Source organism: Habropoda laboriosa, unplaced genomic scaffold (assembly GCF_001263275.1).
Source record: "Habropoda laboriosa isolate 0110345459 unplaced genomic scaffold, ASM126327v1 scaffold172, whole genome shotgun sequence".
Classification (NCBI taxonomy): Eukaryota; Metazoa; Arthropoda; class Insecta; order Hymenoptera; family Apidae; genus Habropoda; species Habropoda laboriosa.
In genome coordinates, this window is record NW_017100331.1 from 84,939 (window position 1) to 110,458 (window position 25,520).

Here is a 25,520-nt window from a genome sequence, read left to right on the forward strand (position 1 = left end):
AGTGAACGTGTTAATAAGTAATTGTTGTTCAAATTATGTCGTGTTTTATGTCATTTTCATAGAAAAATCTCATCAATATGTTAAGAAAAATTTCGGGATAAAAAAACGTAAAATTAAAAAAGTTGGTATTTAAATCGCTTGGTTGCCTCGACTCACGTTTCATCCTTATCTTTTATTCGCTGTCCTTGTCTACGTTCGGCAAACTACAAAGGCGGGCGCGAGGCTCGAAAACGTAGTCCCTGACTCTACAAGTGTCAGGTTTAGGTTCCTTGCGGACTGACACTTGTGGAGAATTTACTGTATTTATTAAGGGGGTACGCCACCTGGTGGTGTCTAAATATAGGTGAAAGTTTGGGAATTTTTTTCATAGGTAATTACTAAGTGAAAAGTTTCAATTTTTACAGAAGATATAAATGCAAGTTTGAGCTTTTTCTCCAATTTTTAAAAAGTAAAAATGGTACAAAATGGAGGAGTTGTTGCGAAACCTCTTCTACTAGTGCGTCGATTGCTGGCCACCATCACCAGCAAGGATTGGATCGTCTAAAATAAAAAATTCTTTTTGATTTATAAATAAAAATATATTATTTACAATATAGCCTAGGATTTTTCAAGCATTGTAATTATTATAGAAATGGTGACACTTTGAAGAGGAAACATTTCTTTTTACCAAAAAAATCAACTTCAAACGTTTCTAGAAAATTAAATAATTGTAGGTAATACATTTTTATTTATAAATCAAAAAGAATCTTTTATTTCAGACGTTACAATCCTTGCAATAACACCTCCATTTTGTAAAATTTTAATTTCTTTTTAAGTTGGAGACAAAAGTTGAATGTTACATTTATATATTCTGAAAGAATTGAAACTTTTCATTTAGTAGTTACCTATGAAAAAAATTCCCAAACTTTTACCTATTTTTAGAAGCCTCAGGGTGGTGTGCCCCCTTAAAAGAATTGTACAGAGTTAGGGTATTTTAATAATGTGGAAGTTATGTCTCAGCTTTCAGTTCTAAAGTATTTCGTACATTCCCCTGCATGGAATTTCTTGAAACTATTTGTTCACTAAGCTCTACATCGGAATTTAGATATTTCCTAAATGTGTTATTTCAATATTCAATATCCGACGAAAATCTCAAGATGTGATAGTTTTTAGACAAAGAGAATTGAAGCATTTACAGAGAAACGTCGGAATGGAATATGCTTTTCCTTTCGTATTAAAAAATGTGGCTTTAATGGCATATTTAGACGAATGTTAGTGTAAAATTATGCAGCAATTATTTTACTTGAATAGACCTAAATTCACATTTTAAAAATCAAATGTTCGGCATCTTTTGTATTAAAGATTCGATTTCCGCGGAATTAGATCATGTGCGGTGAATAGAAACGTATTAAACGTTAAATGATGTGTTTGTGATTACTTCACCTTGTTCGAAGAACACCCTATATACGAGTACATTACAGATAAAAGCCGCAGACGATGGACTGGTTTGGTGGTCCACATTTGACGTTTACTTATCTATCCAACAGTTAGAGTTACATTGCACAATATTCTTGAGTAATGGATATTCCACTCTAACACAAATACTATGCATACGTATTCGGTATGTAGTGATAAAAATGATTTGCTGTGAAAAAGAATCACACTTGGATAAATATTAAATAAACTTTAGTGTGTATTAATAAGTTGTTTTCATTTTTTATTCCCGTTGAATTGTAATGCATGGATGATTGGCTTAAAACACATAAAATCCATTTTTATCGGTTTGTATCACGTTAACAGAAAAATGTTTCCAAAAATAGTTCCTGCATTATTTAATAATGAACGAAATATCTCAGAATTTGATTATAAAATTGTATATTTTAACTATCTATACTAATAAGAGGATTATTTTTTAATTTATAGATACTTCAAGTACATTAATTTATGATAATAAAAAATACTAGAACATAAATGAATCCGTCAACTATATATAATATTTCTTTTTATTTATTTTGCAGCTTCTACAAATATATGTGATTCAATAATAATTGGTTAATTTGTTCCAATTAAATATAATGCCTTACAATAAAAAAAAATTATGTTTCTAAGCAACCTAATTAATTTTTAAGGCCCCTTTTAAAGTAAAGAGGCCCCCAAAAATTGCATCACACACAAAAATGCATGGATGCAGACATAATAATATTAATGGGCTTCAGCAACAGTACTCTCACTAAACGATCATTGAATACTTTGCTCCCCAAAGACAAGGATGAATGATAAATTTTACGTGAGTATTATATCACGTATGTCGGATATTATACTAGCGAGAATATTCTGCCACCTAGTGTACACTAGAGGAAGTTTCATAGCTATGCACTGTGCCCTAGATGCACCAAATAAACTACTTTATCACTTTTATTTTACATACTATACGATTATTTTGGTATGTTATATGATTACCATTTTATCTATTTAACCAACTTCATTTCAATGTCTTATTTTCTTAGAGAGATGTATTTAAAATTACATATCAATTAATTTTTTGTACATATAACTGTATAAAATATTGTTTTCAGTGTAAAAGAATAATTTTATATGCTAACAAACTTAATTTCTATAATTTTGTTTGTATGGTATGTTTTATAAAATATTGAAATACGTGATGATTGCGTATATTATAAAATTAATTGTTTATAGCTATTGAATATCATTTGTGTAGTTAATCTGTTATTATATTCTGTCAATATAATAAAGAAACATATATTTTCTGTTTCCTAGAGTAGGAGTATTTAAATAATACCATGATTTTCAGTTAGTTTCACCGTCATTTACTTTTTTGGTACTTACTAAATATATCTAAACTATTACACAGGTATTTGTATATTTATTTGCAAATATATCTAAATTTTACACATTTAAAGTACCATGTGTGAATATCAAATAATTAGCTAGCGATTCTAATGTGTTCTATATACAATACATTTTCTGAATAAAAAGTCTGCAATAGAAGATAATTCAACACTCAAACAGGTTAAACCACAAACCACTGGCAATGACCTAAACTCTGTAGATTAACATGTTTTGGCCTCAGTGTTACATTTTTTGTGTTACATTAATACAAAGTTTCCAATCAATTTGCAGTTGAATGTCCAGCTTTCTGTATTTTATATAAATATTCTTTATTAGTCATCTATTATTAACAGTATAACAAAACATTAACCATTGTGGAATTGTTTTGTTTACCACTTTACTTCTAAAATTTCTTTTTTTAAAAGAGAATTGTTTAGGATAAAAAAATTGTGAAAGTAAACTGTAAACATAACATATGTATTTATACAGTGCATTTCAAAATATATAGCATGCTTGTAGCTGAATGACTTTATTGATGTAATTAGAGTAAAAGTTCATTACTCGTGTTTTCTATTGAGAGTTAATTAATTTTACAAATAATTTCTAGTATATTTGAAAAAATTTAATAATTTAGTAAAAGCTATTATACATTCGTGACATTTCGTTACATTTTCAATTCTTCTTTACATTATGCAGATCTGCAACAGAATCTAGCATTGTGTAATTTTCAATTATATCATGTATAGATGGGCTTTAATCCCGTTCTTTGATTAAATTGTAACGCACAATTGTGTATTGAAAGAAAAGAAAAAACTGATCAAATTTAATTACCACCTTGTATCTGCACTTTATTCTTCTTCTTATCGCGGAGATAAATGGAACATACTTGAAATGTTTTCATGCGAGGAAGATAAAAATGCTTAACGCACGAAATTCCAACATTAAAGCATGCGCCCGAAATGTTATTTCCTCAAGAGACGTCCTTCGTCTGATTCACAAGCATAGAAGTTACACAATCAGTCGGTACACACACGTTAAACAATCAACAGATCAGGAAACATTGATTTAAAATATGTAGTAAGCCTGAAAGAAAATATCGGTTATCGTCTTCCTTATCGACCGCGGTAGACGTACCGCCGTACCTCTTCAAATAAGAAAATAGAAAGGGCGAATTTACAATTTTACCAAACATCAACCATTGCACTCCTCCACTTACAGTTTCTTCTTTTTCACTTTGTTGTGAAAAATTTCAGCTGAAATTGAAAAATCTTTTACATTATTTTGTCCCCAGGTTTTTATCTTATCTGTATATATACATATATGTATATACATACTTAAAGATTAACGTGAAATTTGTATGGCGTTTGTTACCTACATTTTACAGTTGCGTTCGATGTAGCTGTTGCGTGCAAGAATTTGGACGAATTCGTTCAAAATGTCACCGGGGAATAGAAAAATAGATCTCGATAAGATTGTTTTAATCCTTTAAGCTTTGAAAAGTGTGCTTCGATGAAAAGGGTTGGATTACAAATTTTTAAACAACGAGGAGAATGTTTCACAGAAAGTGTTGTATTGGAACGATCACTTTTATTATTTATAGGTTATGTATTTCGAACTACATACTTTCGGTTTACCCACGATATTTCATTCTTAATGTTAATCATCAGTGTAGAGCGAAACCGTTCGCAGAATTTTTATTTACATTAATTGATTTAAAAAAATGCGAGCATACATGTGCGAACGAATAGGTATAACCCCGTTTGGAGACAAGGAAAATAGCATACGATTGGTGTGTGCAAACAAGTTGATAGTAATTTATTGTAGAGTTCGCTGGTTCCTTCTTTCGTGTCGCAGACTTCTTTAACCAGAGCACAGAGATATTTGTTCAAATGTTACGTTGAAAACCGGTTGATCTGTTAACAAATGAAGCGTCTGGGTAACTTTGACTATTTTAGAGCTCACTTCTCGTATCCGGTTACTGCAGAAAATATCGCGTGCTTGTAATTTCGATAGAGGTTAGATTTTGCTAACCAAACATAACCTAACCTAGTAATTGCCACGTGCACCTGTTTTCTTGTATTTGTAATATGTTTTTCTCGATAGAACGTAGTTCCATTGTGTACTTACAAATGATAATCGTTTAATTTCGACGAGTTTCGAAATTGTCACGATATAAACGGATTTAAATGAAATGTTCTTTCGAGCGGACGGTACTGCGTGATTTACACTTTACTTTGCAGCAGAACTTTTTTGTTTGCCACTTTCATTCGGTTTATCTAGCATGAATCACATTGAAAATTCTTCTGTGAAAGTTTTTTCAATGAAGTTAATCCGCGTTATCGGATACAGCAATCTAGATTTGATACGATTGTATTTTCGTTGCTGTTTTCCTAGAAAAACTAATAATCTGCGGGTGATTGTGTGGCGATTTCTTTTATTCCGTTTGCATAGAGACGGCAAGGTTGTTAAACATTTTATATCGACGCATTTGTCGAGGGGAAATAATCTAACGAAGAAAGTTTGTATACAGGGTGTCTGTTTTATCTCAATACAGCGAAATATCTTTCAAGGAAGTGATGTTAGGAAATGGCAAGGTTGTTGAACATTTTATATCGACGCATTTGTCGAGGGGAAATAATCTAACGAAGAAAGTTTGTATACAGGGTGTCGGTTTTATCTCAATACAGCGAAATATCTTTTAAGGAAGTGATGTTAGGAAAAAAATGTTTCAACAAAAGTTGTTTGGTATGGAGGGGGACATTATGCGGTGTAAATATTTTTTTTGTAACGGATATAGTGGGGGAGATTTCAAAGTCGGTTTAATTTTTTTAAATGGAATGCTATATTTTCTTATACATAATATGATAGTGTATGTTGAGACGAGTCCAACGAGGTGCGAACAGAGTCATTTTCTGTCATGGACGATCGTAAAATTGCGAAAAACCGGGAGCCGGACCACCATACGTTCCTCACTGTCGCGTGTGTCTCTTCTCTAAAAGAAAATGACTTTGTTCGCACCTCGTTGGATTCGTCTTAACATACACTATCATATTATGTTTAAAAAAATATAGCACTGAATTCTCTGATAGTAATTTCTGTTGCGTAAGTTGGTATTTTTACAAAACAGCAAAAGCAATGCTTTCCAAAGATTCAGACTTTTTTTTTTATTTTTATGCCTACTGTAATTGCAATTCTCTATTTTTACGTTTCCCTGATTTTCTATTTTCTATTTTTACGTTTCCCTGATTTTCTATTTTCTATTTTTCGTTTCCCTAATTTTCTATTCTCTATTTTTACGTTTCCCTGATTTTCTATTTTTTATTTTTACGTTTCCCTGATTTTCTATTCCCTATTTTTCGTTTCCCTGATTTTCTATTCCATATTTTTCGTTTCCCTGATTTTCTATTTTCTATTTTTCGTTTCCCTGATTTTCTATTTTTTATTTTTACGTTTCCCTGATTTTCTATTTTTTATTTTTACGTTTCCCTGATTTTCTATTTTTTATTTTTCGTTTCCCTGATTTTCTATTCCCTATTTTTACGTTTCTCTGATTTTCTATTTTTTATTTTTCGTTTCCCTGATTTTCTATCCCCTATTTTTCGTTTCCCTGATTTTCTATTCCCTATTTTTCGTTTCCCTGATTTTCTATTCTCTATTTTTATGTTTCCCTGATTTTCTATTCTCTGTTTTTACATTTTCCTGATTTTTTATTTTCTACTCTACGCTACACAAGGTATGGTTATTGCCGTACGCTGTTTATGCTCCTTTTGCAGTGTACGTATGATTAACATTTTTCCTGCCGAAGCTCACCACTTTGAAGCGTGTAATTTGTTGGAAATAAAATAATTTTTAACGACGACATTTCCTTTTGATTAAGCCGACATTTCACGATTCAAGGTCATTTCGAGGTCACAGTATAGTAGGTCGTTAAAATTATCTTAACATCAGCTACAACACTATTAAGTCAAAAGTATGTAGTGTTGTTTAATAAAGTCAAGGTGACCTTGACTTTCTATCGAAAGAACAATTTTTTGGAAATTTCTTATATTGCAATTTCCAGTCGATTGAAAGCTGATTAACTTTTATTCGAAACATTTTTTCGTCAGATTATCAGAAGTGCCTGAAAAATCGCGGCGACTGTTATTTACGCGGTACACCCTGTATATCTATTCTCTGCGTGTTGTAATTTTAATGAAATTGTTTACTCCTGAAAAGCGATTCAAAGTCCTTGCGATTTCGCGGCGGTGACGCTGTTCGATTCGGCAGGTTTATATTTCTAATCATACAATGCGCACAAGCGTACGATACCGCTACGAGAAATATAAACATGCCGAATCGCTGCGAAATCGCATCGCTCGTCTGCACCGAGTTTTAATTCAGCCTACAAAAACAGAAACAAAAAGTAAAGATTTGGCCATGAAGAATTAGTTCAAGAATATTTCTTGAACTACGACAATTTCAGTTTCTAACATTCAACGTTTATTTTCAGTTTCCCGATAACAATCTAACCTGTGTCAAAAATGTAGCTAACTAAAGATGTTCTATTTATCGCAAATAAATCAGCTTTTTTTGGACATAAAAAATACCTATTTCGTAATGGTAGTTTCAGTTCCCAACATTCAACGTTTACTTTCAGTTTCCCGATAACAATCTAACCTGTGTCAAAAATATAGCTAACTAAAGATGTTCTATTTATCGCAAATAAATCATCCTTATGGTTGGTCATAAAGAATTAATTCAAGAATATTTCTTTACAATTTCAGTTTCTAACATTCAACGTTTATTTTCAGTTTCCCGATAACAATCTAACCTGTGTCAAAAATGTAGCTAACTAAAGATGTTCTATTTATCGCAAATAAATCAGCTTTTTTTGGACATAAAAAATACCTATTTCGTAATGGTAGTTTCAGTTCCCAACATTCAACGTTTACTTTCAGTTTCCCGATAACAATCTAACCTGTGTCAAAAATGTAATTAATTAAAGATGTTCTATTTATCGCAATTAAATCATCCTTTCTTTTTTTCATTGTATACGAAATTTGTATACAAAATGTTAACGCTGCTTTTCACGTTGCGATTCCCAGGCGAGAAGGTTACTCGATCGTAACCGCAAAAGGATCACGCCCGATTTAATTATTCGCATGCGCTGGTGAATTGAAGCGGCTGCTCGTTGTCCGAACGGAGTTCTGGTACCTGACACGGCGAATTGATTTGAATAAATGTATCTTTACAGTGTACGATTATGTACAATGAACAACTCATCACGAGGTCTGCTTCTCTGTCGTATCCACCCCACCACATATGAAACACGCGGAGGTGGGACGTTGTGTCGAGTGTTGAATTAGATTCAGTAAAGTAAGTCGGCGAGTGCGCGGCAGTCGGTCCGGTATTGTGTGGAATCGAGCCGAATCGCTGGATCGCCGTTTTGTTATGTAATTCTCTCTCCTCCTCTCTTTCTTTTCTGCACGTCCTATATATTTCTCTCCTTCTCTCTCACTCTCTCTCTCTTTTCCGGCCGCGCCGTTTCGAATCCGCTGCTCTCGCCATAGAAAACGCTCCTCTGTCGCTCTGTCGAGCGAATCCATTTCTGAATACCTGCTGCACCACCACCCGGGTGAGTCAATATCTTCTAACAAAGTTTATGCGCACTCTGTTACATTCAGTGACACATTTCTCAACGGCAGACATTCATCGGACAATTGCTCGTAATCGTATTATTCGACACGTTTCTTGTCACGTGAAAATTAACAGTTTCTCCGATAATCTAGTGCGGGCCAAGTGAAAAGGACAGCACGATCCGTCGAAGAATGTCTTCGTTTGGTCGACGAGAAATGCTACCTCTATGGGGCTAATTTATGGGACACCTAGTGTGTCAACGAATAAGGAACGCACCGTCCTTTTTTTTCGTTCATTATTTCGTATAGGTGTACTTGTACTTTGACCGAGTCTTAAACATAAATGTTTCTCTCTTTCTTTCTATTTGCATCATGTGGCAGTTGTTGGTTTAATAGGAAGTATTTATATTCTGAAAGATTGCCAGTGCTAATTCAAACAAACAAACGTTCCAGTTGTGATACAGTCTCGCCTCTAATAATGGAATTTTTTGGCGCGCGTTGTCGCGCGAATGAACTACGTTAATTAGTAGAGCCGTGCCATCAGGTAGTGTACATGGAATTTACACCCGTTTCTTCCACGTAACGTGGACGATAATAACTTTCGTCGAATCACAATATATTCCGTATGTAAATGTTATGTTATTTCGATGAATCAACGTGTTTGCTTGAGTTTCTTTTCTTTATTATTTCAGCGAAGAATTTCATTCAGATACAAGTTACGCGCTTACTAATATGCATCTCTGTTGTGCATCATTTCTTCGGTAGTTTCCTTTTTTGCACATATTATTTCATTTATTTAATCGAACGGCGTATTTCACTCGTGAAAGAGTGACTAAATAATTGGAGTTTGTCATCGGTTTTTTCGACCTCTTTTTTTACCACGCGTATCTTTATAAAATAGAATATTTGGGGGAAATAACATACTCTTTGCACCTGTCTCATTCGACGCTTTACTCGATTTTTCTGTCGAAAATTGTACAATAGCAATTTCGTGACAACATTCCTCGTAAGTTACGCGTCGGTAGTACACTGGCATTCGCAAGTATTAGGACACCCGTTATATCTGTAAAAAAAAGTGGTACGATTTAAATTACACATCTTCGCCAAAGTTGACGTCATATATCGTTAAAAACGTACTCGTTGTACCTACGAGATTTTAGACTGAATCATGTTGTTTTAGGATCTCAATGATTTTGCAATGACTGTGCAAAACTTCACATTCAGCAAGTGATAACACTTACGAGCGGGAGTATAAACGAATGCAACAAAGTGTTAACGCGTACTGCACCATATGCAGTATAAATTAATGAAGGATTTCCCAACATAAAGAAGAATATCACCGCTGCAAATCTTGATCGGAAGCAAGAAGTAGTGTTAAACAGACTCAGAATAGGTCGTACGAAGCTCACACGTTCATATCTACCCTTCAAAACCATCATACCAATTTGTAATCTGTGTGATCAGTACCGCCCTTAGCACCGGGCAAACGGGGCACTTGTCTCGGGCCCCGCATTTATTGCCAGTTACTTCCGCATTTGATAAGAAATAAATGAATTTAATTGTAATAGCCGAAGCATCCAATTTGTTGCCGTACTTACTTTACTTTTGACGTACTTACGTTGTTTCATTATTCTTGCATCGTCTTTTGTCAGGGCCAGGTTTGCCCCGGGCCCCGCAATCTCTAGGGGCGGCTGTGTACGCAATTGTCACATACCCTTTTAATCTGCCCTAAGTATAGGGAATAGTTGAAACGTTCAAACGTTTCAAAATTCCAAATTAAAGAAACTTTGGATGAAAATCTCAGTGATTATCAGCAAATACCGAAAGTATTCCTCCTTCCTAAGGGACGTAATGTTCTATAGTAAAGTTTAATTTCCCGTCATATATTTACTCGGAATTCATCATTCATCGTCGCTAATAACCCTGTGCGAGCAGTTGACGCGACGTTAAAACACAATTAAAAAGAAAGAAAAAAAAGTGTTAACAAATTTTCCATTCAGCAGTGAGCTACGTTCACACAGCATTCGCGATGAATTTAAGCCTGAATGCACTTTCTCACAGTTTATAGGAAACGTACGCTCGTTCCGTTAATTGACGCTCAAGCACGCTTTCGCACGCAATCATCGTGTTTCAAGCCCCGCTTTTGGCGCTGTGCATTCGATCGACCTATTGTCGGTCCCGTTGACGATTGCTGCACTAGAGAAGTATCGTACATCGGCAAACCTTAGAACATCAACAATCGAACTGTGTTCAAACATGTTTAATTGGACGTGCACTTGTTCACTCCACTTTTATCAATTTCCCTTTCAGCTTTTTCTTTTTACTCTCAAACAAGGCCGGTTCCGGGCTGTTAGGCGCCTACGTGCTAGAAATATTTGGCCGCCCGCATCAATGCGGATCGCGAGGAGATTCGTAAACTAACGCAACCCATAGGAGCCTAACGTTATGTTCTTATTACAGTTTCATATTGTTGACAAGGGTAAAATAATTCGTAAAAATATTTGCCACATTTATTCGAATTTTATTCTTTGAAATGCACTATCGGTCGCCCCAGAAATATGGTTGCCCGCATGCACGCACGTACTGCACACTTACCAGAACCGCCCCTGCACTCAAATAATTACCAAATCGTTTGTATAATTGTGTTAACGCTGTCTAAATATAGCGAGGTTGTACATTGTCCCGTACAATATTAAAAAGTTACTATAGAGACCAAGATTAAATTAGATACCACAACGTATGTAAGTTAAGTAAAATTTACCACGACAAAGCTGAAGATTAACGAAAAGATGAAGATTAACAAGATAATCTCTTGAATGTAATCTAAATTCAATGAAATGAGAATCTCTCCGCTAGTATAAATTAGATATGAATATGAGAAAAACAGATTGTTTATTATAAAGTCTACTGTATGCATTTATGAAATATTTTTCTTTAACCTATAAACATCAAATTGCTTTCAAAACTCTCCTTTCTGTATACACCTTAACCCTTTCACCGCTGTTGGTGTCTATTGGTGTTTTGAAAATTTTCTTGCACTGTACTCTTATAGGCGCTTTGAAAATTTGCTCGCTCTGTATCCTTGGCGCCTTTTGACACACTTTCACCTTAATTTAGTCCTTCATTTTTGTCCTTTGCGCACTTGTACCTTAATTCGATCAAATTTAAAAACGACAAATTGTGAGGTAATGATTGAATATCTATCCTCTGTCACACGCGTTACGTACTAAAATCTGCCACAGTGAAAGAGTTAAAAAAGGATAATGAAAGGAAAAGAAAATGGATAGTTTCAAAGATTTCTTTTAAGCTTTTTAGATTTCTTTTAATTTTTTCTGTTTTCTTTTTACACGAATGTATACATTTTTTTCTACTATATGTCGCAGCAGACGTTGCATAAATCTTAAAACGACCTTGAACTCTAAAATTTTTAATCAAACTGTGAAACTTCCTTTCATTTTTTGCTATTTCTCTTATAATAGGTGGCTTGTTCTTCATAGCTCATCCTGTACGCTACAAGTATTACTTGCTCCAATAAGTTCACAGCGTCTACAAGCTAGCGTAATCAAAAATTGAGAAAACTTGTGTTTCCGCATTGCACTGTATAAATATTTTTCAAGCATACTTAGTCGACTGGCGACCACGATTACCACATTTGTCGCTGGAAGACGTGATTATTGGATTGAAAGTAGTCAAGCCTTGGGACGATAATTCTTTCGAGTTAATTCTTTAGATAAGCAAGACAGTTTCAATGCTTCTTTTTGATCAGTTCAAGCAAACACCGTTTGCAACAATTCCGAGAAAACGTTGATTGGTCTGATCCATTCATTATGAGTAATTTAAATTACTAATCCAACTGAGAATTTCCACGTGCACATGTTATGTGTATTACGTAGGTGTTTGCAAATGTTTGTTTTGCGAGATGTATAAGTACTTTGCACCTTGTGTGTTCTGAATTGAGCGCGCTTATCTGAATAGAGAACAGTCGTGAACGTTCCATTTTCTTTCATTCTTATATATATTATGTATATATTTTCTGTCAGTTTTTAGCCATGTTATCACAAAGTCGTACCAATTGCGAGTTAACCGACGCGAAAAGTCAGACAAACGTCGGCTGTTTTTCTTATTATCTTGAGAAAATATTGATACGATCTATATATTCGTAACAATTACTCAGATACACACGTAGTAGATATGTTTTATCACGTGCAACTGATTAATACGGAACATTGCTCTGTTAACACATTGAGGATAAGAGGTGTTCTCTTGCGAATCTTTCTTGCATACATTGAACACTTAGATGGCTCGATCGAGTTCAGATGATCCATCGATCCATTAGCAACTTTCCATTGAAAAAGTGAATTTCTATGTAAGTTGAAGCGTAATTAAAAAATTTGTTTCGCATCGATGGAAATAGAAGTAAACAGCGAGAAAACAAGGTCAGAAACGATAACACTTATCAGTATCGAAAATTCAATTTTTTATGGAAAGTTGCTAATTTAGTTACTAATTTGACCTAATTAGTAGTTATGATTAATTTGAAGTGATTATTATTAAATTACAAATTTGATTATTTAACCTTAGTTACTGATTGATTAAATTAATAATTTTACTTTAGGAAATAAATATAATTTAATAATAAAATCTAAAACAACAAATTAACGCTTTATTCCGAAATTGAGATTAATAAAGGTTAATTTTAGTGGCAGTAACACCGGTTAAACTGAATTTACAAGTTACTTTATGTAATAACTAATTCATATTAATTAATGAATAAAATTTACGTTAAACGTAAGTCATTAAAAGTAAAAAATGTGGCGGCCTTATATTCTTATTAGGGAAAATGTTTAAATTAACGATCCACCACAATTTAAGTGCTACTTTTTTCTTAATTTTCCTTTTGATGTTAATACATATTTTGGAAGGAATTTTTATTCTAAACATAGATTTTAATTTGTATTGTAAGCTGAAATGGTCGTTTGTAAAACTGTTTCCTTATTTATCACTAGCTATTTTTATCGTTTTAAAAAAGGCAGGGAATTAAGAGACGAGAAGAAATGGAATTACGCTATCAGAGTTTAGAACCTAAACTTTATAATTTAAGACTGGGTAGTGTAAGAGTAAAGAATTACAGGGGCTTAGAATAACTGATTTTTAAAATGACGTTGGTTCGCTGGTCGATGGTCGGGTACAATAATGTGTGGGCCGCTGCACTTTTTCCCGTTTTTATACGTTTCTTCGGCCTTTAGGGCCCGGCAAGCCGTAGAGTGGGGGGTGCAGCCTGCGCTGCTCCTTGTTTAGGGCCCCCTGCGGCTCGGGTCCCGCGGTCTCTGCCTAGGCGCGTCGCACTGCGTAGCTATGCTAGGTATTTATATCAATGCGAAATTTGTTTGTACTTAAGAAACGTTTCACTTATCTCTGCATTAACTTCTATCTCGTTATCTTAGTTCACTTATGCAGGAACGAGGCGAGACAGAATTTCGTTTGGTCCTTGATAAGATTATGTTGGAAACGTGTGCGTACATACGGACGCGTCTCGAAATTTTCTCTTGCACGTTTATTATACATATGCATTACTATCACGCGACTTAGTAACAAACGTATCTCTGACCGTATCAGTTTGTCGAATGTCATTTTTATCTTTAAATGAAGTTACCTATACACTGGTAGATTTTCGAATTTATAGGCATGAAATAACTATGCGTGCATTTCCATTCGTAAGTACTGGGGCACTTACCGAATGTGAAGCTAACTAGAATCTACTGGATTCTACTTGTGAGTTCTATCAAAATTTGCTGAAATGTACTCAGTTTTACTAAAATGTACCGAAATCTGCTGAATTCTATTCAAATCTACTAATTTTTACTAGTATCTATTGAGACCTACGGAAATTTGTTAAAATCTACTGAATTCTACTAAAATCTACTGTGCTCTACTAATATCTATTGAAATATTTGTAAATTTACGATCTAAACCTACTATCTACTGAAAATCTACTGAATTCTACTAACACCTACTGAAATCTACCGAATTCTACTAAAATCTATGAAATCTATTAAATTGTACTAAACTCTACTGAAATATAGTAAAATCTACTTACCGAATGTGAAGCAAACCTCGTTGTCATTGCAATTTTAATGCAAAATTATTTGACTCATAAAAGTGATTGCAAAATAATTAAAATCCGGAACGAAAATTATTCATTCTAGAATCTTGAAGTATAACGAGCATTATACACTACCGGCCCAAAGTTTGGAATCACCGCGCATTGCAAGTTACACAAAAATTTCCAGAAAAAAGTCAGCGACTTTGAAAATTTTTTAGCGAATTTTGTATCGTTCAAAACAATCGATATGAGATAAATTGCTATTTATCTCCACAATATCAACATCAAGTCTATAAAAAATTAGTAACAGATTCAGTGCTGATGAAAATTGGGAGGTGAATCCAAACTTTTGGCCGGTAGTGTATGTTTATTTTTACTAGTATTCGACATTAACTATGGCGAGGAAGTGTAATTCAAATCATGTAATACCTTCTACGCGAACGTAACGGATGTCCTAATACTTATGAACTTCATTTGCCAAGCGGGTTAATTCCACAAAACAAAAAGTAAAGAGAACTGATGAAATTATATATATCAAATATCAAGATTAATATTAATACTTTTTATACCGTTGCATTAAAAAATTACTTAGTTAAATTCTTACAAGCGTTTGAATTACATTATTACAACGGATTACTTTAGAGTATGGAGTTAATCACACTGGCTTCTGAAACCAGTTATTTATTATTCAACGGCCAAACGAATTTTTGTCATTTAGTGGTGTTGAGCCTAATTATCAAGGAAATTTATTTCTAATATAAAAAGATAAGCTTCAATCAAATGCTTTGGAACTAAAATTTGAAAAAATTCAAAAAGTAGAGCTAACCACTTTGGCCCGTGAACGGCTCATAGGTATAATACTTTCGTCAAGACTTTCTGAATCGATTTTCATTATTTGTAATTCGATTTGTCGTTAAATTTTAGAAAATTTCAGCTCTTTACATTAGAAGGAAGAGAAATATTCGCATATATATTTCAAATGTGTGGAAAAAGTTCACATATTGCTGGAAGCAATCATTGATAATTCGAAACATTTCACTTGATTCGAAATAACATATTTTATTCGATTAATTTCATTACTTAAATATATCCTTCTCTTAATGGAAGCATTGCGAGAGGAGAACTTGAACCGATTTTAATCTTAAACTACGTTGTACGTTACTATGTTGCAAGAAGATAGCTTCCAATCGAGAAAGATAGAAATTTGTCTCCGATAAAGGTTCGACGTGACTTCAGATAAGTGTTACACTCTTAAAAAAATATTCTCATAGAACAACACGTTTGTTACGTCGATCGTTTATCTCTGATTTTACATAGTTCTTGTTTCTAGGGTACAAAGTGTTTTACTATGAAGTAAATTTGCGAGCGCTACGTGATTAGATTGTTATTATCGTTTCACGATAAAATCATGTCCCACTGCAGAATTTTATGGAACATTTCAACATCTTATCTACACAATAACAACGATAAACTTGATAGTCATAGCTATTATGTAAATCTCGATGATAAATTTCAATAACTCCCTTATTTCGCGTCAGTTGAAATTGTATTCGAAATTAGATGCATTTCTTGTGACTTTCTAGGAATAACAATCAACAGCACCTAAAATTGACAAGTGTGACGAGTATGAAAGTATTTGTGACTCTTAGTTGTTGGCGTTACATACTTGGTTACATTTTTTTTAAGAAAAATATGAAAGAAAAATTCAGAGGAATATTGTTTGGGAATATAGTTTGGATTAGCTGTGCACGTGTAAATAAGTGATTCACCGCATTTAAAACCTGAGTATGTATGTATTCCTTTTTCTTGCAGGAAAAGACCTAACTCACCTTCAAGATGGGGGCGATGTTCAGGAGCGAGGAGATGGCGCTCTGTCAATTGTTCATTCAACCAGAGGCTGCCTACCTTTCCGTCTCCGAACTTGGAGAAACCGGTACGGTGCAGTTTCGTGATGTAAGTTAATTTATTTGAATCACACCGTAACCTTTGCCTATGTATATTCTCTTGCATCTGTGGACTTTGCGAATCGATGATTATTGGAAGGCGATACCGAAGGTGGAAAGACGTTGACCCCGTTAACTGAGTTCACCTCTCAAGTAAAAATTAAATCTCCCTAGTTTGCAAATAAGAATGAGTAAATATTGTAACATGTTGCTTTATTTTAGTCCTTGCAAATATGAATATGACGTATTTTATTTTTAGTACAGACGTAACAGTGCAATTGGAAATGAATAATCCCTTGATACAGGAACATTTGTGTTCTAAGTATTGGCCAACCAAGGACGAGGTAACTCGTCTTCCCCGGTTAACAGGTTAACGTTTCCATGAAACATTAGTCGTTTATGTGCGATAACTTCGAAATTGTCCAAGATATAGACACGTATGATACAGGCCACGATATAGCAAGGTTGTAAATTAAATCTCCGAAATGTGGGACCGAGTAACCCTTGTACGAAATTTGTAAAGTTACAGGAATCTGTAAAATTACAGGAATCTGTAAATTTGGGTAAAATGGATCCAATATCATATATTTACAGGGTGTGAGTACGAAAGATAAAACTCAGTTCATTTAATCATTACAGCTTAATATCGTAATAATTTATCGAACGTAGTTTTAATCTTATATTGAGATTAATATGAAATATTGTCGCTTGCCTGGCCGGTCCTCAAGCGAGGCGATAAAATGTCTTCCGTTCGGGTTCAATCACTTGGAGATATTGCACGAGCATGCCATAATTTAGAGTTGTCTCGTGGTTTATAGTAGACATCTAGGATTATTACGTTCGTTTAAAGGAAGGCTGTCTAAACTTTCTTCGAAATCTGAACTTTCTTCACCTACTTCTGTTCCTTTTACACAATCTTCTTCTACATCGGTCACATCGTCAAACATATCTTCACCTATAATACTATAAATTTTGTTGTTTATCGAATTACAAGTACTACTAGAAATAAAAATAGGTGTTGCAAATAAATACCGTTTGTTGGCACGCCATTGTAGAAAATCAAATTATATTTTAAAGCTGTTTCGTATGTAAAGAATAACGTGTTGCCCCAGTTTCTAGAAGACTCGAACTGAATTCGTGATGGTTATATGATGGTTGTACAATATTAAAAAAATATGCAACAGAAGAAGCATAATAAAAGATCTTCATAAATTCCATAAGTGTAGGTACATGAAAAATATAATTGGTTTCCATGAAAAAGATCGTACAAATTTTCTTCTTTTTTGCAAAGATTATTAACGTTTATTAGATATTTAAGGATATGAACAAATTTCAGTTCAAATGATACATTTAATAACAGAAGAAAAAGAATTGGTGACTTGATTTTGGGACAAATTGACCCAATTTCCGTACAAGGGGTAAATACATATGTCAAAAAGCTTGGCGCGGGGAATCCTGGAAGCGTCTGCATGGAGGGCAGCGGCGGGTGTTTTTATTGAATAGGAATTCCACACTTTCTCTAGGGAGATAAAAAATAATTATACCAAAAAATTAAAGCACCTGTTGCTTCCTGCTTAATAGTAATTTCCGTATTGGTGAAAATTAAACTTGAGTTCCATTGAGTTTCTCCCTCCAATTGCTGTTTCGGCACTCATTTTACGTGCATTTTGACGCCTGACTGTTTTTGCCTGACCTAACCTCACAATATCGATTCCACGGACTATACACCGCATTCCCTTTTTGGAATTTCGCGCAATAAAAGAACGACGACTTACGACTAACGGTATTTCATTTCCTAGTGGAAGATCTGCAGATGTTAATTACTATTTGGAATATCTGGAACTTTTTCTTGTGTCTGAATGACCATTAATGTTTTAAAAAACTCACTTAAACGGTAAAGCTAAATTTGCTAACAGGTTTCGAACATTTCTTCGTACGGCTGTTAGCCGAGGTTTCAGGTCCTTAACTGCTCAATATTTCTGTCAATTCGATTGCCTCGACGCTCAAAACGTATTTACTTTTACTCCTGACTGAATTTTACGACTTCGCTATATCGTAACCCGTACTTGCAACGCAGTGACAGTCGGTGGAACTAATTTTATGCATGCGAAGCTTACACACGATCCTCCAATAACGCATCGCTGATCGTGAATCACGTTGTTTTTTTGAATTTATGCTGTCAGGCGTTCAAGAGAAGTACGATCGACAGATTGACTCGAGGATTTACGGATGAAATTGAATTCCAGCAGAATGAGACAAAGATTTGTGTGTATACGGTGACCGAAAAGTGCAATCAGTCTTTGTTTAATCGTGGTTTTATTTGTTATTGGTTCCTTCATAGCTCAATCAGGATGTGAATTACTTTCAACGAAAGTTTGTCAACGAGGTGCGCCGATGCGATGAAATGGAAAGAAAGCTTAGGTACATTGAGGCTGAAGTGAGGAAGGACGAGGTGCCCATAAATGACAATCTCAGGGAACTACCACGGGCACCAAATCCACGTACCATTATAGATCTTGAGGTAATACATACTTTCCCTTTCTTTTCATTTTTTAATAGTTTATTCTTTGCTCTCGCTGTTTCAACGTCTTTTGCAAAATAATTGACTTTCTGAAGAAAATATTAGGTCGTCCCATAAGTTCCTGCCGAATTTTGTAGTTTAGATCAATATTTAAAATAAACCTTTAAATTTCATTAAAAAAAAAAAAAAAACGTAAGTTCCTTCTTATTACACAAATTTTTTTAATTTCTTTTTCGGTAGGACCATAAATGTCATCGCTGTAGTATTTCCTTGGATTTTTTTATAGGATGATCTAATGTTACGTGCTTTATGTTTTCAATATTATTGTGAAATTTCTTTTCCATTTTTGTTCGTTCTTTACGAGCAGCTATACAGTGTGCCCTTCGGTGGATGAACAGAAACTGAAGAATTAACCTAGAAACATGTTTAATTTTGTCGCGTCTAAAGCAATTTTCATCTTATTAGCCATACAGAAATGATATTTCTCTGTTTTTAGGGGGAAAAATGTGGATCACAGTAGTCGTTGTTCTGAATCAAACAACTTTGTCCTGACAAATTTTTTGTATCGGCAAAAGTAAGGAAGATATTAAGGGGGAATTCCCATTTTGAAGCACGAATACTAGATAGATTTCAAAACTTTTTTCAATAGAAGAAAGTACCATATAAACTTGTTGTTTTTAGGATACATTTATTGATATGTAATAATAACATATTTTTCTGAAATTTGGATATAAAAAAAATGTCAACATTTCAAAGTATCTTATATTGTATTGGGTTAGATAAAATTCTCCGTCCTTTGTGTTCATCTGAAATAAAAAAGACCGGGTATTTTTATAATCAGGAAGGTTGTCACTATAGCATGAACTAGAATTATTAAAAAAATCTGAAAAAAAAAATAAATTTCCATGAATTTTACGGTGGAAGATAATCGAAACACACTGTATATCGCTGTGTATAAAGGAGTGAATTTAAGACGTTCGTGTTATTTTCAAATTACTCAAAGTTATTATCCTTAATTGCGAGATTTTGTTACAACGTTGCTTCAAGCAGTTACGAATTCGATAATCCAGAAAAATTTCATCAACGTAAGTCTAACCAAAAAACTGTCACTTGCCATTGTAGGCTCATCTCGAGAAAACGGAGAACGACATATTAGAGCTGAGCCAAAACGCGGTGAACCTGAAGAGTAACTATCTCGAGTTGACGGAATTACAGCATGTGCTCGAGAAGACCCAAGTGTTTTTCACGGAGGTAGCTAAAGTAGTTCAGCAGCTTTTGCTCATAGCGTCGTCCTCCTTCGTGTAATTGATGTTACCGTTCTGTCGAAGAATCAAGATTCGTATTTTCTTCTATATCAACAGGAAGAGGCCAATGACTCGATCACCAGGACGTTAATTAACGAGGAAGCACAGAATCCAAGCGCGACGAAGCGGGGACGTCTCGAGTATGTTTCACAACTAATAATATAATTATCAGCATTTAGATTTACTTTGGGATAGAATATTTTTCTCTCAAATATAAGATAGAATTAAAAGTAGCATCATTTTCGGAACTTCCCCGTAGAGTATTCTTACACGCTATGCGAATAAATGATTTTTTATTTGGAGTATTTCAATATTTACTTTTGTTATAGTTAATGCTTTTCAAGCTGCGTCTACGCTATATAACAAAACAGTGTTCTTGCAACTTGTTACAAGATTATACCTTTTGGTATTATTCTCATTATTATTGCGAACTGTTTGCGCACATTTCTGGCCGGTGTGGACTTGGCGCTACGGTAATAAATTCGCATCAAGTTTGTATTTCTTCCGTTTTTCAACTCTCACTGAAATTGTCCAATTAACAGTAGAATTTTTCTTTTCAATGTCGGTTGAATTCATCTTAGTATCAAGGCCAGATTCAAACCAAGCATCATGCTTCTTATTTCTGTCTTTGAAGGCCATAGACGTAGGGTTCCATAAGACACGATTCTTCCGGAACGATTTAATCAAACGAGCGGTGCTTTCTTTCGTCCATTCCATTTTATAATTGTAAAAAAACGATACCAAAAAATAGATAAACGTTTTCTGGTCAAAGGTAAGTAACAGCTAGACTTAAATGACGAACTGCTTGCGTACGGTAGATGGCGAATGTTTTGTAACCGTATCACACTGGTTTGAACCGACTGACCTGTCATGCAACAATATTTTATAACTATCTCTGATCTTTACGCATGTGTAGTACATACTTTCTTTCCAATGCAAGAATATAGGTATTTGAAAACAGCAGTAGCGCACCCAGGGGCCAAGGGGCCCTGGCACTCCCCAAAGAAAAAACAAACGGTAGAAATTTTTCCGAAAATCTTTTCTTACTTAAAATTCATTTTTCTTTTTTATTTATGTCGTGTCGTGTCTTCTATTTCTGTACTACTTGTGAATTAAAAATATTTTTGTCCGTTCAACTCGGCTCCTCCCAAGATTAAATTCTGAGCGCGCTATTGAAAAAAGGTAACGAAAAATTGGACTACTTCACGTTACGGTGAAATAGAAGTGTTTTAGTTGAAAGGTACGATGCATTAGACAAATTAATTGCTAATAGCTAATCAGTCGATACGGTGCAATGACAATAAAAAAATTTATCAGGTTGTTTCTTATTTTAAGTACAAATTTTTTCTTTCAATGTAAGATACAAATATCTTTTTCGACTCGTGAGATATATTTTTCTACAGTCGAGTTAGGTAACGAAGAAGAAAACCAAATAAGTATAAAAAAATCAGTAGGAATTGTTTAAATCATGCGGGAATTATATTTTGCAAAATTTTCCGTTACAAGTGTAATTCATCGAATTTACTGTTTTAATTTCTTATCTTACTCGAAACAATTTTTTTTTGTAGATTTGTTGCTGGGGTAATAAACCGAGAACGAGTGCCAGCTTTTGAGAGAATGCTGTGGCGAATATCCCGTGGAAACGTATTTTTACGTCAAGCTGAACTTGACAAACCATTAGAAGATCCATCTACTGTTAGTCTATATATTACACTTTTTTCTTCCTGAAAGATCATTTAATTTACGTACACATTTTATCGGTAGAATTATTCTTTTTATCCCGGCATTCATTTTTGTTTTTATCGCAGCATTAACTAATTCCACTAATGCATTTTTCTTGTGTCCATTTTTATCATTCAGGTTTAATCCTAAACTCAATATTTGATTTGTCACATTAACGCCACTATTACCATTATCATTTATCAGTATTTATCCAAAGAGTATAAAGGAAGAAATCGTAAAAATAAATTTTGTTTCCAGTAAATAAACGTGGAAAAAATTATAACGCATGAGGAAGTATTTAGTTTATCAAATGGATTTAACTGTGATAATTTATGGAAGAAATGGAAAATTATTTTTAATTTTTAATCGTTTCATGAATTAAAGTTCAAAAAGTTGCATGAATTAAAAAAAACTAAGCTCTACGCTGTCCATCATATTCGCCAGACTTTCCGTCCTATTGGTTACGTCCTTTTTCGACATCTGGACAATTTTTTAAAGGGCAAAATATTTCTAAACCTAGAAACAGTAGAAAATGCGTTCTCTGATTTTGATGGCAAAAGTGTGTCAATTCCAATGGCACATATTTCGATTAATAAATTTACTCTGATGAAAAGTAATAGCATATTTATTTTAATTGAAAAAAAAAACGAACATTTCATATGTTACGACATAATATAAGGAACATTTATCACGCGTTGTTGTTATTTCTTTTTGGGCATAAAATTGAAATAATTTGGATGCTATAATGTAAAATTATAATAGAAGAATTAAATATTAATTAAACATAGAATTAGTAGCAATAGAAGTACTAACCCTTGAATTTTGCTTAGAAATGTTGAATGCTAGTTATATGTATATAATGCAAGTAAAGACGTAGATTTTTAGGTAACAAATTTGCTACGTTTTGTCATGGCACGAATTTATCTCATTCAGTTTACATATTCATCAACTTACGATTACTCATTCACTTTAATACTCAGTGCAACTTCGTTACGAGGCCTCAAAAGAATGTCTATTTCAGTTAACCAAATTCATACACATTTTTTTTAAGTTTATTGAAAATAAATGTCGACATTTCCATAATAAATCATTTCAATAAAATGAAAATAACACAACACTGGTATACATATATTTGCATTATAAAGCGGCCTTTTATTTTTATATCATGAATTTAATATTTAAAAATAAGTATTTTATTTTGCAACTATAATTAGGCTGTTTTTTATATTGTTGCTTGTGAGGAGTATGATTTTAAAATGAGGCTCCATAGAGAGTGAGGCCCCAGCTTGCACCTAATGCGCCTTATAGTAAATGCGGCCCTGTTAATACTAATTCATCAAACCGTACTTACCGGTCAAACGATCACACATTTTATTTTCCATTTTTATGTCCTTGATTTATCAATCGACGTTCAGAAGAATATACATACGTACGTTTTGTTCGGGCGAATTGTTTCAGGGTAACAAAATGTACAAAACGGCTTTCGTCGCATTTTTCCAAGGAGAACAATTGAAGAGCCGCATCAAGAAAGTTTGTAGCGGTTTTCATGCATCTTTATACCCTTGTCCACACAGCCACGCCGAACGTGGAGAAATGGTCAAAGGGGTTCGCACCAGATTGGAAGACTTGAACTTGGTGAGTATTGCACATACATACGTGAGAACTGTGGAACATGTTCACGTATAGTTGATGGAAGCGATACAGTGAGATCGTAAATTAAAGCATTAAGTAGCAACTCTGAGCGTCGAATGCGGCGTTTTTCGTTTTTCGATTAGAACTGGATCAAAGTTGAAGGATACTTAACTGAGGTTTCGGGTTTCTGTCTATTCTCTTGTCGATACGTTGAAACGTGTAAACTTCGACGCCTGATCGATTTTACGATCTCGTTATATTTCTTCAGTCGACTATACAAAGCTGTCTAACTTCCGTCAGTTCTTCGCGACTACGTTAACTCCCCAAAACACTTCAGGAGGGGCATAGTTCGTTTGGCGAAAACATCTACAGTCCGTCCAACAAGTCGAGAGGACAAGAGCGTATTTACAACCTTCAGATACTATAACACTAGACCTGAGAAGTCGAAGCAAGCCCTAACAATGATCCACGTAAATCCACTCCTGAACTCTCCGTTCGCCAGCCAATAGCTGGAGTCCTTTGCATCTGTCACGTGCTTAGCATGCGAATGTTTTCTTTTGCCTCTACTGACTCGATTCCTTGGACGGACTGTACCGCTTTGTAGCCTCTAATGCAGGGGCTTTCAACCTTCTATGCTTCACGTATTCCCTGGAAATGTGTATACAACTGGCGTACCCTTTGTATATATTATTGGAAATGGGTGATTAAAATAAAAGTTTTTTTTTTATATATCGAATTTACTTTTATTAACAAGGCTCGGAAAGAACGTCTTTTCTATACGAATAGCTCTTAGGAACTGTTGCTGGACTCCTAAAAAGAGAAAACTGGGGTCCGCTTATACCTACGAACTGTTTATGCTATTGTGTTGCAATGTAGAGTGTCTTGACTCTAAGACGAATTCCAGACACATTTGGTGGTCCTCTTTGTTTAAAAAAAAAAAAAAACGTCGAGACATTTTTGTTCTCAGGTGATATATTTTATTTAGTGTCCTTAGAAATAATCGAACATATATAGATCGAACTATATAGTATAACATTGGCATTTTGTTACTAGATCTAGCAACTTTTGAATTCTGGCGTATCCCCAAAAGTTTTACCGCGTAGCCCACGTTGAGAACCCCTGCTCCAGTGATCTGGTTTGAACTCTCCGCTATACTAGCCAGTCGTGTTTGATGTGCCGCTTTCTTTTTAGGAAGAAATCGAAGCCGCTAACACACGCTTCAAAATTTAGTTATAAAATCGTAGCTTAGTATCTTGTCGACTTGTAAAAGGAAGTCGTTTCATACTTATACGACAAAGATGCGCGACGTATAGTCGATGGAAGCGATATTTTGGCATCTTTTCCTTCTTTCATTTCGTAGGTTTTAAATCAAACGCAAGATCATCGTCAACGTGTGTTGCACTACGTGGCCAAAGAGTTGCCTAATTGGACAATTATGGTTCGAAAAATGAAGGCAATATATCATACGATGAATCTGTTCAACATGGACGTAACGAAAAAGTGCCTTATAGGAGAATGTTGGGTTCCCGTACAGGATCTCTCCATCGTTCGAAATTGTCTCATCGAAGGATCGGTTGGTTTTCACATTGTACTCCTTATGATACGTGACTACAGTATATTCTCCACAAGTGTCAGACCGCAAGGAAGCTAAACCTGACACTCGTAGAGTCAGGGACTATGTGTTCGAGCCTCGCGCCCGCCTTTGTAGTTTGCCGAACGTAGACAAGGACAGCGAATAAAAGATAAGCATGAAACGACCAAGTGATTTAAATATCAACTTTTTTAATTTTAAGTTTTTTATCCCGAAATTTTTCTTAACATATTGATGAGATTTTTCTGATGAAAATGACA

The 25,520-nt window shown here is 34.4% G+C and overlaps 1 protein-coding gene across 1 annotated transcript in view; it reads left to right on the forward strand.

The window, feature by feature from the left end:
• LOC108574431 (V-type proton ATPase 116 kDa subunit a) overlaps positions 1-25,520 on the forward strand; it is an 80,039-nt gene that overhangs the window by 25,732 nt on the left and 28,787 nt on the right. The window contains exons 2-8 of the mRNA XM_017937022.1: positions 16,360-16,500; positions 18,832-19,011; positions 20,134-20,262; positions 20,373-20,455; positions 21,884-22,010; positions 23,496-23,672; positions 25,030-25,242. Of these exons, the coding sequence (XP_017792511.1) occupies positions 16,384-16,500; positions 18,832-19,011; positions 20,134-20,262; positions 20,373-20,455; positions 21,884-22,010; positions 23,496-23,672; positions 25,030-25,242 (1,026 nt within the window). The 5' untranslated portion in view covers positions 16,360-16,383. The remainder of the gene's footprint in view (positions 1-16,359; positions 16,501-18,831; positions 19,012-20,133; positions 20,263-20,372; positions 20,456-21,883; positions 22,011-23,495; positions 23,673-25,029; positions 25,243-25,520) is intronic.